Source organism: Miniopterus natalensis, chromosome 2 (assembly GCF_054644295.1).
Source record: "Miniopterus natalensis isolate mMinNat1 chromosome 2, mMinNat1.hap1, whole genome shotgun sequence".
Classification (NCBI taxonomy): Eukaryota; Metazoa; Chordata; class Mammalia; order Chiroptera; family Miniopteridae; genus Miniopterus; species Miniopterus natalensis.
Window position 1 is genome coordinate 136,886,717 of NC_142082.1, and position 14,808 is coordinate 136,901,524.

Consider the following 14,808-nt stretch of genomic DNA (forward strand, 5'->3'; position numbering starts at 1 on the left):
TCTCTCTTGTCAAGTCCAGTGCCACCCCGTTCTCCAGCCACCGCTGAGATGGAGAGGGAGGGAGCTCCGGAGAGAAGGGCACTTCGGACCAGAAGCTCAAGCCTGCCTCCAGCACGGAGCAGGGCTCCCTCTGGTGGCTGAAGCAGGCAAGCACAGCCCAGCTCCCAGAATCCCACACTCATATGTAGACACAAGTGGCTTTTTTCTTTTCTTTCTTTTTTTTTTTTTTTACAATTTTATTTATAACAATATCTGTTATTTAGTTGTAAAGGAATTCAGCAAAAATTATTAAAACATTCCTGTCCCCCAAACGGGGCTGCCTGCTTGCCCTTCCTTGGTGTGCCCCATCTCCCTAGGGGAGGGGAGGCTGGGGGACTGTTACCAAAGGAAGTCTCCAGCCCTGGGAGCCATGTGGGGGCACTGGAGATGGGGTGCCTGTCTGAGAGGGGTACTGGGCATGGCCATCTCAAAGGTGCCCCTAGAATAGGGGCTGGGGCATGGGATGGACGCCCCAAGAACTAAAAAACTCCATCCTTCCCTTCCTGCCTCAGCCAGAGCCAAATCTTCCAGACAAGGGCAGCAACTCTACTCCCCAGAATTAGCCCTCAGGGAGCTGGGAGGGGCAAAGGGGGGACTACAGGGGAGAGCCCTGACAAAGTGTCTTGTACAGAAAGGGGAGGGAGCACCACCAGCTCTCCCAGTGGGGGTGCATTTTGGTGGGAAGGTGGGAGGTGGGAGCCCCTCATACCTGTAAGCCAAAGAGCCCCCAGAGCCCTCCATGTTCCCCCTCCCTGAAGGCAGCCTGGAGGGGGGCGCTGAGGAGTGGGCAGGAAGGAGAAGAACAAAAAGAGATAATACTGTGCTCGCTTGCTCACTCACATATAAAAAGTAATTCCTTCATTTTTACATTTATACATCCCAGCAAGGCCGGGGAGGGCTTGCTGGGCAGGAGGGGGCTTGCTGAAGGACTTCTCAGGCAGGGGGCAGGAGGCTCTCTGGGGGAAGTCCGATGGGGCAGGAGCCTATGCCAAAGGATCCCCTATCTCATCCTCAGGGCCCCGGCCCAGGAGTTCTCTCTTCTCATCCGTGCTGGCCAACGAGTGGCGGCTGCCGTGACCACCCATGTAGAGTGTGGCGTACACGGGGTTGGTGAAGTTGGTGGGCTGTAAGGTGACAGAGGGTTCAGATGGGACTCAGAGGCTGAGCTGTATGGCTGTGGTACCCCACCCCCCACCTCCATTCCATCATCCAACCCAACACCCTTAGTCACCCCATCCCCAGCCTCTTATTCCTGCCCTGGAAGCCAACCTCTGTCCTCCCAGCCCACCTTGTCAGGGTCCAGGGCAAAGTCAGCATCCAGTAGGCCTCCTACATCATCAGGCTCCCCGCCTTCATACATCTTATAGGTGGGGTTCCCAATCTCCACGTTCATGGCCCCATTGGTCATCCGCTGGTGCTGGAAGCCCTTAGCCCTGGGGAGAGGCAGGAGTACAGGGGGCAGGGATTCTAGAGGCGTAAGGCTAGGGTGGTGATGACTAGAATTTTTCAGACTCCCCATAACTCACCCCCGGACTCGCCGCTTGTACCAGAATACCACTCCAGCTACCAGAAGTAGCAGCAGCAGCAACAGCAGAGGGATTAGGATGGAGGCCATATCTAGAGGGGAGGAAGTGGGAAACAGTCCAAAAGGCACAGGAAGCACAGCCCCCCCCAGCCAATTCCAGGTCCTGGCAGCCCTGACTCCCCATCCCCTGCCACCTACGTCCAGGCTGCTGTTGGCTGACCACTTGCTCTTCACACCGGGGTCCTGCCATGTGGGGTGGGCACCTGCAGATAAGAGGGCAGAGCTGAGCAGGTACGACTTCCAGAGCCATGGCTGCCAGGGAAATAGAGAGGGGCCACAGCATCCTGATGGTCCCACAGAGATTTGGGGAAGGGGATGATCTAGGCCTCTGTGAGGCTCAGGCCCAACTCACTGGCACTCAGGTATCATTTTGCTGTTCATGGTGCAGGAACCGCCATTGCTGCAGTGGCCAACGCAGGTCAGACAGCTGGGGGCCACTCGGCCATCAGAGCAGCTGTAGGAAGAAGTGAGATGCTGGGGCAGGGTTGGTAGAGGAATGTCTGAGATGCTGAGGAAGGGGCAGGGCAGGGCTGGGAGGAGCAGATGGGGGACATAAAGCTGGGACAAGGCAGGGTCTAGCCAGGCACAACTGTGGGGGCAGGGCCCCACTCACTTGCAGGTGACGTCCCCACTCTGCTTGTTGACTGTGCAGGCTCCGTCGAGACAGCGGCTGCACTTATTCACATTGCACCTGGGCCCCTCGAAGTAGGCGGTACAGCGGCACTGCCGGGAGCCGTCAGCAGCCATTTGGCAGGTGCCAAAGTTCTCACAGTAGCCAGAGCACTGTCCTGTGGTTTGGAGGGTGGAGAGGAGATGCCTGAAGCCCTACCCTCATGAGGGACTTCCATAGGTTGTATGTGTGGGGGTGGGGACCTGGACACCTGAGGGGAGCCCAGGTCTTTTGGGTGACCCTGACCTCACAGGCTCCAGGGTACAAGGATGTTCTCAAGCATCCTGACAGGGGACTGCTTTTGCTTGAATAATTCTGATGCCAGAGGGCTCACTTCCTCAGAGGAAGTGCGACACCTCCACCAGGGAGCATCAGTAACTTAGGCCTGGCTGAGCTACAGATGGCCTCCCTCCCTAGAATTCACCCCGGAGGCTACCATTCTAAGCTCTCAGGTCCCCCAGGTCCCCTCACCCTTCCCCCGGGCCCGGGAATGGTTGACTCACGGTACTGGCAGCGGTCACCCAGGAAGCCAGGTAGGCATCGGCACTGGGGCTGGTTGCCCTGGTTGACAGTGCAGGTGCTGTTGTTGGCACAGTAGCCTGTACACACCTGCTGAGTGCATCTGGGGCCTGTGAAGCCTGTAGGGCAGCGGCACGTGGGCATGCCTGGTGGGAGAGGGCATGTGAGTGGGACTGTGGACCACTGAACTACCAGCCCTACTGCAGAGGAACAGGGACTCGAGGTCCTGGTGGGAGGCAGACAGCAGAGGGATGGGACACCGGGCTGTGGACAGGAGGTATGAGGGGAGGCAAAGGTGAAGCAAGGTAGGGCAGGTGCTGGGGATTTGCCTGAGGCGGGGCACAGGGTTGGGGAGCTGGGGCCTAAGGTCTAGGAGCAGTCCTGTTGGGAGAACTGAAGGGCATACCGGACAGGGAGGCAGCACAGGTGCCCCCGTTTTGACAGTGCTCCCAGCACTGGTCCAGCTCACACTTGTCACCCGTGTAGCGGGGCTGGCAGCGGCACTTGGGCTGCCTTCGTGCGTTGAGGAAGCAGCTGCCGCCGTTGAAGCACTGCAGGTTACAGGTTCCTGGCCGAGGAGCTGCAGGAAGGACCATAGGCCAGAGCCAGGGAGAGGGAATTCAGGGGCTGCAGGGAGGAGGGCCCTGGGGCATCGAGTGGGGGACAGGGCAAGGGTGTGAGCATACCATCTGGTGGGGGTGTTGGTGAGGGCACAGCCACACAGGTGCCATTGTCCAGGCGCTTCCCGTTGGGACAGGTGCAGACGGGCCCACTGGGGCTCAGCAGGCAGAGCCACTCACATTTCTTGCGGTCACAAGGGTTGGTCACTGCAGGTGTGGGCCAGGGTGGAAGGAGGCTGAACCCTGTGGACCCAGAACCCTCCCCTGCCCACCAGGAACCGAGGCCACAGCTTGGAGTCTCGATGTCCCCAGGCCTCCCCTGCCCACCTTCAGGCTGCTTGTGCTGGTGGTAGAGGACCACATCAGAAGCATGGTTCAGGCCCCCTGTCAGGTTGATCAAGGGGCTGTGTCCAAACTTATGGATCTTGAAGACACGATTGTTGATGTAGGTGACACCATAGATGTAATCCTCAAAGACATCGATGCTGAAGGGGTGACTTAGGCCTGGGGGAGGACACGGAGAGGACTCAGGCCTTGGTTGCACTCTCCAGGATACCGGCCTTCATGGTTCTCAGGCACCTCAAATCCACCATATCCAAAACCAAATGCCCCCAACCTCTTCTTCCTCCTCTGGCTACTACTGCCACAAGGTCCCATCACCTCTAGACTTCTGGGGTCAGAACTGACTTCTGCTGCCTCTTCCCACATTTGCCAAGTTCCTACTGCCACCTCTGTTGTTTCCATTGAACTCAATATTCATTAGTATAATGAATGGAAAAGTGAGCCAGGGGGTCAGAGTGGGCCTCAGGCCTACAGGGTTGGGGCAGGAGGAGTCCAGCTGGCAGGCACTAGGGGAGGCCTTGGGCTCAGTGGAGAGGACGGGAGGTGCGAGGTCAGGGCTGGCTGAGGCTGCTGTCAGACGCTGACCTCTTTTGCTGTCAGCAGCCACGATGGGGTCAGTGCCATTGAGCCGGATGCTGCCGATGACTGAGAGCTTGGCATCTGCCCAGTACAGCCGTTCATTGTGATAATCCACAGCCAGGCCTGGGGAAGACAGAGAGCATGATGAGGCCCAGCCTATCCCATTCTATCCCACCTCAGGCTAGGGGAGAAGGCAGAACTGTCTCCATTATGGGACGGTTCCATCCTATTCCCATAACCACTCCCAATCACTTCTTTTGGAAAAGCTCCCAAAACCCATCTGTCCCATCCATCTAAACTCCGCCCCCTCCCTCGCCTTTGTGTGACTTCAGCGAACCTGTCCCTTCCACACCCTGTCTCCTGCTACCACAGACCTGTGGGCCACTGGATGTTGTCCTGTACCAGTGTCTCTCGCAGGGTCCCATCCATCGCTGCAGTTTCAATCTTGGGGTGGTTCCCCCAATCTGACCAGTACATGATGCTGGGGAGGGAGAAGGAGTGAGTGTGGGTAGGACCTGAGGCTGCCAAGAGGCCGGCTAAGGTAGGCCACCAGGTTCCTGGCCTGGGCACAGGGACTTTTGGGTCTTGGGAGGAGTGCATTCTTTCTGCCTCCTCCACAGAGAATTAAGAGGGATCAGCTTCCTGACCAGGTTAAGACTCTTTTACTCTAAAACCACAATGTGCTGATCCAGAGTCAGCTATGTGGGCAGAGCCTCCCCCTGGGGCAGAGAAGCAGCCCAGGACAGCTAGCCAACTGGAAGTCAGGCCCCTATCTGAGCAGGCAGCTGGGAGTCCTGGGCAAAGGCAGACTGGGGAGTGCCAAGGTGAGGCAGGTGGGAAGACCTGAGTTTGAGGAAGATTCAACCCCAGGCTGGTCTGGGAGGGAAAGAGCACACCTGGGGTACTGGGCCCCCACCCGTCCCAGCACAGGTGCCTCCCCCAGAGCCCTGCCCACCCCCTCAGCGGGTCCACCACAATGGCGTGGGGCTCGTCAATCATGCCGGAGATGAGCGTCTTGCGGTTCTCGCCCTTCATTTGTGCCACTTCAATCACATCTCGGCCAGAGTCAGTCCAGTACACGTTCCCGGCCACCCAATCAATGGCAATGCCCCTTGGCATCTTGAGCCCTGAAATCTGAATTGGGGGATTCACAGTGTTAGGAGCTGCCACCTTTTGTCTTCCTTCTCATTAACCACCCCCCAACTCTGCCAGCCTATCTTCTAAAAACTCATCCCAGACTGAGAGCTAATCCCCTGGCTTTGAAGAGATTCAACAGACACTTATCTTATGGACCACACTTACCGCTGTCACATATTTTGCTGGATTAAATATTATTACCCTGCTTTATTCAGGAACAAAGTGAAGCCCCGAGAGGCCAAATAGGTTGGCCAAGATTGACACAGTGGGTGGCAGTGATGATCAGGAAATAGATGTGGCTCTGCTGCTGAAGGCCTGTGTGCCCACAGTGCCTTGCTGCACTGGGCTGCAGTGTGGCAGAGCGAATGACTGAGATTTTCACTGCTCTGCCACCTGTGGTCTGTGCCTCCAACGTAATCCTGACAGCCCTTGCCCTCCAGTCCTGCCCTCTGCTCCTCCACTGTCCTTTTCAAACTCTGCTCAGAACTAGCTGCTCTTTGGAGTCTCATTCCACTCAGGCGATGTAGACCCCACCCCAGACTGGGTGCTCACATTAAGGTGGGTGACACCCCGGTCGATCTCTCGCCGGTGGCGATTGGAAGTGGTGGGAGGTGCTGCGGCGGGCAGGCTTCGGTAGGAGATGGTGCCCGTGTGCCAGTTGGTCCAATAAACGCGGCCAGCCTTGACATGGACATCCATGGCGTCAATGCGGACACTCTCATCACCCTGGAAGGCCTGCTCGTAAGCTGAATGGGGATGACTAGGGAACAGGCTGCGGATCTCGTTGTCATCAGCGATGTACAGGACCTGATACTCAGAGCCTGGAGGGGCAAGAGGCAGGTGTTGGGTGTGGAGAAAGGCAGGGGCAAGAGGCCAAGGCTGGGGGCCAGGGCTGGGGGCTGTGGGCCTGATGCTGGGAGGAATGTACCTGAGATGTGCTCCCCCACCCAGCCCAGCCCCTTCTACACTGTCTTCTCTCCTAATCGAACAGTCTCCCCTGTCAGAAGCCTCTGCTCATCCCGCTGCCCCAGTGCCAGCCTCAGCCCTCAGAATGCCCTTCCTCCTCTCCTCCCCTGAGCTTATCTAGTAGGACCTGCTACTCTGGAAGGCTGTCCCTGCTCTCCCAGCCCTAGGGACTTCTGCCTCTTTATGGCCTCTGGCTGGCATCACCAGGCTCTCTGCTACACACTGGCTGACGTGTGTTCGCGGGTGCACACGCGTGTGGGCTTATGCGCACAGACATGGAGGGGTGGAAGCGTGCATGCGCATGGGAGTGCACTTGGGTGTATGGGGTGGGGTCATGTGGTTATGCATGCCCTCAAGTGTGCATGGGGGTGTACGTGCACGGGGGTGTGGGCGTGTTTCTACACAGGCACGAGGAAGCTGCAGGTGTGTGTCTACGCACATAGGCGAGAACTTACATGTTCAGAAATAAAAAGGTAACTATGTGAGGTGATGGATGGGTTAATTAACTTGATGGGGGAAACCTTTCACAAGTTGTACATATATCAAATCGTCACCTTGTACACATTAAATATCTGACAATTTTGTCAATTATATCTTAATAAAGCTAAAAAAACAGAAACATAAAGGAAATATGCAGATGGGGCACATGTGACTGTTAGTGTGGCAATGGTGGCTGTGTGTGCTCCTCCGGGGCGTGGTGGGCGAAGAGGCCTGTGTGGGAGTGTGTGCTGCCCCCACCCCAGACGCGCCAGCCCAGGGCACCCTCTGTGTGGCTACCAGGAGAGTGCACAGGAAGCTGTACCTGCAGGCCTGGGGTTCCATACTTGGGTGAGGGTGTGAGGAAGAAAATTCCCCATTCTAGGTCCCCCTGTTTTATATCCTGGTGCTGCACAGCCCCGCCCACTCTCCTTGTTTCTTCACACTCAGGCTCCGTACCTTCGGCCTTGCAGGTGTTGTGCGTCTTCATGAAGTTGCGAGCACAGCTGCAGAGGTGGCCACCCTTGGTGTTGTTGCAGAGCTGTGAGCAGGTCCCGAAGCGTAGGCACTCATTGATATCTGGGGGTTACACGGGAGGGTCATGGAGAAACCCCATGTGGCTGGGGTTTCTGCCTGTCTCCCCCCTCCTGCCCCGTCCCACATTCCTACCCTGGCATCCGGGCTGGCCTGGCACCGTGTGGAAGCCAGAGCGGCAGGCGCAGTAGGCGGCTTTCTCAGTGCGCACGCAGCGTGCCTCATCCCCACAGATGCTGGCGTTGGTAGCACAGCTGGTCAGCTTGGGGTCTGTGGGGGACAGAGAGTGGATCCTCTCCCCTGAGCCGCTCTAGGCCCAGGCTTTGGTTCTCTGGCCCCCAGCTGTCCAGCACGCCCCTCTTACCAATGCTGCAGTCCTCCTCATCAGAGCCATCCCCACAGTCATCGAACATGTTGCAGCGCAGTGAGGAGGAGAGGCAGTGCTGGTTCCGGCACAGAAACTCCTTCTTGTCTTTGCAGTGGGGGATCTGAGCCGTGGGGGGCTCTGGGGAGGGTGGGGGCTTCAGGTTCTGGGTATTCACCACCTTGCCCCCTCCTCCCAGAGGGGCCCCCAGTCAGTGGTGGGTAAAAGTGGGACCTAAGCTTGGCGATTTTCAAGCTTGCAGAGAAAACTGGTTAGATATTCAGTTTCTACCTCCAGACCTAAAGAAACTGCCAGTGACTTCCCCAGGGGCTTCTCTACCCCTAGGAAGGGCCCCCAGGCTCCCAGCAATGGAACCTCCCCTTCCCGGATGAGTCCATTCTCTTGACACGGCTCCCACTGTTCCACCCCTACCCCCTGCACACACCCCACTAGAGGTCCCCAAAGCTCCTTCTCACTGGCCCCTTGCTCACCACAGTCCTCCTCATCAGTCCCATCCCCGCAGTTGTCAGTGCCATCGCATTGGCGCCCGATCCATAAGCAGACGCGGTCATTCTTGCAACGGAAGGGCCGGTTTGGAGGGCACACAAACCGGGCTGCAGGAGACAGAGCCAGAATCAGCCCTGGGATGAGCTGATGGGCACTTGGGAGCCTGAGAGCTCTGCTCCCTTCTTGGAGCCCGCTCTGCCCTGGCCCTCAGAGCCTTACCACACTCCTCAGGGTTCTCATCTGAGTTGTCCCCGCAGTCGTCCTCACCGTCGCACTTCCATGCCAGGGGTTTGCACAGGGTATTGTTGCACTGGAACTCGTCCAGGGGGCATGTCCGCACTAAATGCCAGGGGGAGCAAAAGCAAAGAGTGAGCAGTGAGCGCTGAGCCCAGGAGGCTGGGGGCAGGACCTTGCCCAGATGCCTCCCTCCACAGGTGGAGGCCCAGAGGAGTCACCGGGCCGACAGTGGTACAGTCAGATGGGACCCAGGTGTAATTTTCTACCAGTCAGACAGCTGGGGCAGAACTGCCTCCTCTAGTATTTAGGGGAGAAAAAGGCCTTTTGGGAAGAGAGTGCAGAAGGGTCCAGAGAGCCCTCTTTCTCTGGTGGTTGTGGCAGGACACCAGGGCCCACTGTACAGTTCAAAGGCAGGTACAGAGGAGCACTGGGCTTGGAGTAAGGAGACTAGGTGTCAGTCTCTGTCCTCAGCCCACCAGAGCGGAGCCAGGATGCCTGCCCTCACCATTGGGGTCTCTGTTCCAAGCCCCAAAGTCGTCTCATCCTGTCCCCTTTAGGCTGCAGAGCCCAAGCAGGTCAGCCAGGGGCAGGCACTACCTCATTTCCCAGGGAAAAGAGAGTGAGCAGGGATTTTGTTCCTCAGGGCAACTGACTGCTTTCTAGGAACTTATGGGGTGAGGCCAATGGACATAGCCCACCAGGTTCTGCTGGATTTCAGCCCAGCTGGCCCCTTGACTAAGGGCTATTGTAGGGTGGGGTGGGGGGGAGGGCCAGGGAGCCAGCTGGAGGGCTCACCGCCAGTGCCACAGGCTTCTTCATCACTGCCATCCATGCAGTCAGCGTCTGCATCGCAGCGCCAGCGCAGGGGGATGCAGTGTCCACTCTTGCACTGAAACTGGTCCATGTCACAGCGGGGCGTGCAGTCTTTCTGTGGGCCGGGGAGTGGGCACCCTGGTCAGATCTGGGCACCCCCGTGGCCTGCTCTGACTTTCCCTCCTCCTGGCTTCCCTGCCCACCTCATCCGAGCCATCTGCACAGTCATGGTCCCCATCGCATTTCCAGCGCCCAGCGATGCAGCGGCCGTTGGCACAGGAAAACTCACTCTCAGAGCAGGGTCGAGGGGCTAGGGAAGGATAAGACAGGCCCCAGGAGGGTGGGCATAGGCACTCAGCCCTTGAGAGCATCTCCAGCCCTTGGCAGAGTAATACCACCCATCTGTGTTCCTAAAGGCCACAGTTGACTGGCATAATGACCAAAATGTTCAACCAATACTGTGCGGCCAACTGGCTGCCCTCATGGGACCAGCTGGGCACAGAAGGTGCTCACTTAGCCTTCTAGGGCAGACACACAAGAGGGCACGGGTCCCTGGCCCTGCCCTCAGGACACACTGTGTGTGGGGTAGGGAGGGAAGGGACAGACCACTAAGACAAGCACTGGGGTTTAGGAAACGGCCAGTAAAGGATGTTGGGCTGGGGCACAGCACGGGGACGGGTGGGCTCCGGGCAGAGGTGGGGGGTGTGGTGGGAGCACAGAACATCAGAGACACCTACCTCTGCAACCCCAAGAGGACAGTGTGAAAATGGAGAGAAACATGAGATGAGGTGAAATGGCACAAACTCAAATACACAACATGGAGTGGGGTGGGGTGAGGAGGGAGGGGCTCCTGACCCCCAGCCCTGGGAGGCAACCACCTGCCCTAGTGCAGCTGGGTGGTGGTACAGGCAGGGGTGCTGAGAAGGGAGGTGCCCGAGATCTCCTAGGGAAGGGCACCTGCTGGGCGGGGTGGAGTGGGGTGGGGGACATACTGCAGCTCTCCTCGTCGGAGTTGTCCCCACAGTCGTTGTCATAGTCACACTGCCAGCGGCCTGGCACGCAGCGGTTGTTCTTGCAGCGGAACTGGTAGGGCTCACAGGTGCGCTCGTCTAGGGGAGACAAGGTGGGGGGAGTCAGGGACAGAATCAGGGGCAGATGTCAGGGTCTCAAACAGGCGTGGTCAGGATGTCCAGGGGTGGGAGGGTGGGCGTTTCAGCCCGAGACAGGTCAGCATGGTGAGGCAGTGTTCTGGGATTCTGTGTCTACAGGTTATGGGGCAGGAGGCACATGAGTCAGGGGTGGGGAGAAGCTGCTTTGAGAGGGGATAACAGTTCTCATAGATTCCGCATAGGTATGTGCTGATGGTACCAGTGGGCACAGGGACAGGGGAATTAGACAGGAGGAGGTGGAAACAGGAAGCTTGGTGCCAGGCCATGAGGACACCCAGTCAGCAGGCAGCGCAGGTCTGCCCCCATCAGTGGCCATCGCCCTACCTCTACCTAGGCAGGATGCCTTCCCCTTGGAGTTGGGAATCTCACCACACTCTTCCTTGGGTTCATCAGAGCCATCCCCACAGTCGTCCTCTCCGTCACACTTCCAGCGCGCTGGGATACAGCGGCCTGAATCCTTGCAGCGGAACTCATCTATGCCGCAGGTCATCTGGGCTGCAAGACAGTGGGCAGGGTGGTGAGGGGAGGCTACTTTCAGGAATGTGCTGTGAGGGTGAGGAATGGGTGGGAGTGGCCACTGGGAGTGTCGAATGTGAGGCTGGTGGGAGCAGCAGACACAGCCCTGGAGCTCCAGGGGCTTGAGGAGGGGGGTGGGCGGCTCTCTGTGGGAGGTGGGCTCTGGGTTCCTGGGGTGCCAGGCAACTCACTGCAATTGGCGGGCTCGTCACTGCCATCCACGCAGTCATTGTCCCTGTCACAGACCCAGACTCGGGGGATGCAACGCTTGGTGATGGAACACTGGAACTGGTTGGGGGCACAGGTCACCTCGGCTGTGGGGTGGGGGACAGAATGAGGATTTGCCCTTTCTGCCTTCCACCACAGTTCAAGGTCACCATTTTCTCTCTCTTCTAAGCCCTGCCCCGGAAGGGATAGTTTATCTCTAATTTTGGTGCTTTGCGTTTTCTGGATCTGCACATTTCTCTACCAAGCATGAAGATTTTATGAGCAAACCAAATAACACCCAATACAATGTATTTTGCCCTCTATTAACGTTACTTGAGAGCAGCACAGCCCCTAGAAGCAGCGGTGGGTAGACTGCAACATGAACTGTGTTTTCCCGCCACCCAGTTCCCTGCCCACAGCCTGGGGCACTCACGGCAGTCCCTCTCATCCTCCCCATCTCCGCAGTTGTCCTGTCCATTGCAACGGAAGATGCCGGGAATACAGCGGTTGGAATTGGTGCACTTGAACTGACTGGGCAAGCAGACGTGGATTTCTGGGGGGTGGGAGGAGAGCAGGGTCATTAATGGTGGACGAGGGACTAGGGAGCAGGGAGGGGGCGCCCCACTCCCTTTGTGGGAAAAAGCAGGCTCAGGGCCTGGAGCAACAGGAGACCAGCCTGGAGGAGGCTGCTGTGGGCTGAGATTCCTTGCCCTTGGGGTACAGTATGAAACCCCAATCCCAAGGAAGAACAAAGGAGGGAAGCTAGGCAGTCTTTTACCGCAGTTGGTCTCATCGCTGTTGTCCTGGCAGTCGTTGTCCCCGTCACAGATGAAGGCGGGGTTTGTGCAGATGCCTGTCGAGCACTGAAACTGTCCTGGGCGGCACTTGAACTCATCTGCCAAGTGGGAGGCTCAGCATCAGGAGGGCGATGGGCAGGTGTGGCTGTCCCTACACAGGGCCCTCTCGCCACCCCGCCCTGGGCACTCACGACAGTCTGGAGGCTCGTCTGAGTGGTCCCCACAGTCATCCTCCGTGTCGCACTTCCACCAGAAGGGGATGCACTTGTCGTTCTTGCACACAAACTGGAGGGCAGGTGGGGGCAAGAGGGGTTGGTGGGGGTCTGGGGAACTCAGGAGGCTTTCTTTTGAGGGTCTGGGATGTTTCAAAAGAGAAGCAAAGGGGGGAAGCCAGCAGCCCTTTGCTGCTCAGCGTATTTTGGGGGGTGGTTGAGCTGATAGAAGGCTGGGATGCTCTGAACCCACACACCCCTGATGAGTGTAGGAAAGCCAGGTGAGGGTGTGTGTGTGTGGAGGTCAGGGCTGGGGGCACTGGTGAGGGAGGGTCAGGGTTAGGGTGTGGGGGTGTTTGTGTGAGGTGACGGGTGTAAAAGTATTGCTGTGGGGAGACAAGAGGTAGGCAAGAAATGTGGGGGTGTTAGCGTGGGAAAACCAGATGCGTGAGGACATTAGAGAGGGTGTTGGGGTCCAAGGAGGAGTGGAGGTGCTGGTGTGGGGGGCTGAGGGAACAAGGCATTGGTGCATAGAGGTCCAGGGGAAGAGCCTCACCTGGCTTGCTGTGCAGTTGGACACACAGGTACGCCCATCGCCTCCCAGGTAGAAGTTGGTGGGACAAGCACATTTGTGGCCACCGCCGGGGGACAGTAGGCACAGGTTGCTGCAGCCACCATTGTTGATCTTGCATGGGTGATTGGGCACTGCCAGAGAAAAACTGGTTCAAGGGCAGCTGACTGGGCCCAGTGTATGGCCCACCACTTCCTGAGCCACTGGCCCCTGGCAGAGTGAGGGCAGAGCTCACTGCTAATACATTCTCTGGTCTTTCAGAGGCTGCCTAGACCTTTCCTGGGCAGAGGTGAGACGGATCCAAATCCTGCTCTTTCAGGAGAGAGCTGAAGCCAGAGACATGAGAATCCTTTCGAGGTCCCAGGATCAGGCCAGGCCTGATGCCCACACTGCCTCACCTGTGCCCTCCCTCAGCGATGGCCTGCCTGCCTTCAGGGTCCCAGCACCCACACCTGCCCTATTTGACTGGCCTCAGGGCCTTGCTGCTGCGGGACCCCAGGGCTGGTACCAGGCTGGGCTGAGCTCCAGAGAGCCAGACCAGAGCCTGTCTACAGCCTTTCAAATCTCCCAGTGTCTGAGGAGTTGGCAGGAACCCCTGGGGAGACTGTGAGGGTCCCGACCCTGCTGGGGCCCCATTTCATCCCAAGTGCCGCTTGTGCTGCTCACCTTTCCCCTGCTCTCACCCCTTGGTGACTTACCATCTGGCTGGCGCAGGGCATGGAAGACATGCAGGTCCATGGGCCGGTGCAGAGTGCTGATGAGGAGTGTCTTGTTGGCACCTGTGGTCTTATGGGCTCGGTTGATGGACTTGGTCTCCCAGTCGGTCCAGTAGACGTAGTCCTCAAACAAGGTCAGTGCGAAGATGTGTGGGATGTCCTGGTTCAGTACTTTGGATAGGGGAGGGGACATGTCAATGCTGGGTATGTACTGGCCGCCTTCCCTACTGGACCTCCTTAAGTCCACAATGACCTTCTGAGGTGGGTGCTAGTCTCAGTCCTAGACGGTCCAGTGGCTTCCCAAGGTTACATGGCTATTAAGTGGCAGAGCTAGAAATCAAACCCAGGCCTGCCTAACAGTGGGCTTCTGCACCCCAGTGTTACATGGTTTCCTGTCAGGAAGTGGGGAGTGCTGAAGTACACCAACCCCAGGCCTCCCATTCCCATCTGCCTTGGGCCTCATCACCTGGAACTGTACACAGAAAGGGTCCTCATGCCTAGGCCAATCTCAGGGGTGCACCCTGCAATGCTCTGAATCCACATACCCCTGGACCATGCCCTATTGCTTTTATGCTCACTCTTGCCCCCAAGGCCTGATCCCTCATAGCATCAACCCCCAGCCCCATCAGGTCTGCCATGCCCAGCAGTATGCTGTGCACTGGCATACTAACCAACGTGACGATTGGAGCCATCTAAGCTGGCAAACTCAATGTAGTCCTCCCGGGCATCGGCCCAGTAGATGCGTTCGGTGACATAGTCCAGGGTCAGGCCATTGGGCCATGTGATCTTGGTGTCCACGATGACACTGCGGCCAGACCCATCCATGCCGATCCGGCCAATGAGTGAATGGTCACCCCAGTCTGTCCAGTACAGGTACCTGGCAGGAGTGTGGGCAGTGAGCCCTGAGAGATCCAGCGACTGGTCCCCCCAGCTCCCACCTGCATGCGGGGAGGCTGGGCCTGGATGCCTGTGTGGGCTGCCTGCTTTCATGCGCTCCCCCAACACTCCATGCTCGCTTACCCGTTCTGCACATCCACCACCAGAGCCCTGGGCTCACGGAGGCCAGAGCTGACCAGCACCGTCCGATAGGCCCCATTGAGCTTGGATACTTCAATGGTGTCCCGGCCTTTGTCGCACCAGTACAGGTTGCCGCCCACCCAGTCCACAGCCAGCCCGTCGGGGTTGCTGAGCCCAGTCCGGTGCAGCACCTTCAGACAAGGAAGAAAGAGCC

The 14,808-nt window shown here is 58.0% G+C and overlaps 1 protein-coding gene across 1 annotated transcript in view; it reads right to left on the reverse strand.

The window, feature by feature from the left end:
- Nucleotides 1-559: 559 nt before the first annotated feature.
- Nucleotides 560-14,808, reverse strand: part of LRP1 (LDL receptor related protein 1) — a 78,274-nt gene continuing 64,025 nt past the window's right edge. Inside the window, exons 59-89 of the mRNA XM_016224470.2 lie at nt 14,598-14,785; nt 14,249-14,454; nt 13,560-13,748; nt 12,847-12,995; nt 12,270-12,363; nt 12,060-12,176; nt 11,715-11,834; nt 11,266-11,388; nt 10,928-11,053; nt 10,382-10,498; nt 9,593-9,699; nt 9,372-9,504; nt 8,559-8,678; nt 8,324-8,446; nt 7,833-7,973; nt 7,604-7,738; nt 7,394-7,513; nt 6,044-6,312; nt 5,310-5,488; nt 4,729-4,835; nt 4,361-4,477; nt 3,761-3,937; nt 3,500-3,640; nt 3,220-3,393; nt 2,798-2,959; nt 2,238-2,412; nt 1,977-2,078; nt 1,763-1,827; nt 1,566-1,656; nt 1,328-1,472; nt 560-1,163 (exon numbers count right to left, since the gene is read on the reverse strand). Coding sequence (XP_016079956.2) covers nt 1,023-1,163; nt 1,328-1,472; nt 1,566-1,656; nt 1,763-1,827; nt 1,977-2,078; nt 2,238-2,412; nt 2,798-2,959; nt 3,220-3,393; nt 3,500-3,640; nt 3,761-3,937; nt 4,361-4,477; nt 4,729-4,835; nt 5,310-5,488; nt 6,044-6,312; nt 7,394-7,513; nt 7,604-7,738; nt 7,833-7,973; nt 8,324-8,446; nt 8,559-8,678; nt 9,372-9,504; nt 9,593-9,699; nt 10,382-10,498; nt 10,928-11,053; nt 11,266-11,388; nt 11,715-11,834; nt 12,060-12,176; nt 12,270-12,363; nt 12,847-12,995; nt 13,560-13,748; nt 14,249-14,454; nt 14,598-14,785 — 4,353 coding nt within the window. The 3' untranslated portion in view covers nt 560-1,022. The remainder of the gene's footprint in view (nt 1,164-1,327; nt 1,473-1,565; nt 1,657-1,762; nt 1,828-1,976; nt 2,079-2,237; nt 2,413-2,797; nt 2,960-3,219; nt 3,394-3,499; nt 3,641-3,760; nt 3,938-4,360; nt 4,478-4,728; nt 4,836-5,309; nt 5,489-6,043; nt 6,313-7,393; nt 7,514-7,603; nt 7,739-7,832; nt 7,974-8,323; nt 8,447-8,558; nt 8,679-9,371; nt 9,505-9,592; nt 9,700-10,381; nt 10,499-10,927; nt 11,054-11,265; nt 11,389-11,714; nt 11,835-12,059; nt 12,177-12,269; nt 12,364-12,846; nt 12,996-13,559; nt 13,749-14,248; nt 14,455-14,597; nt 14,786-14,808) is intronic.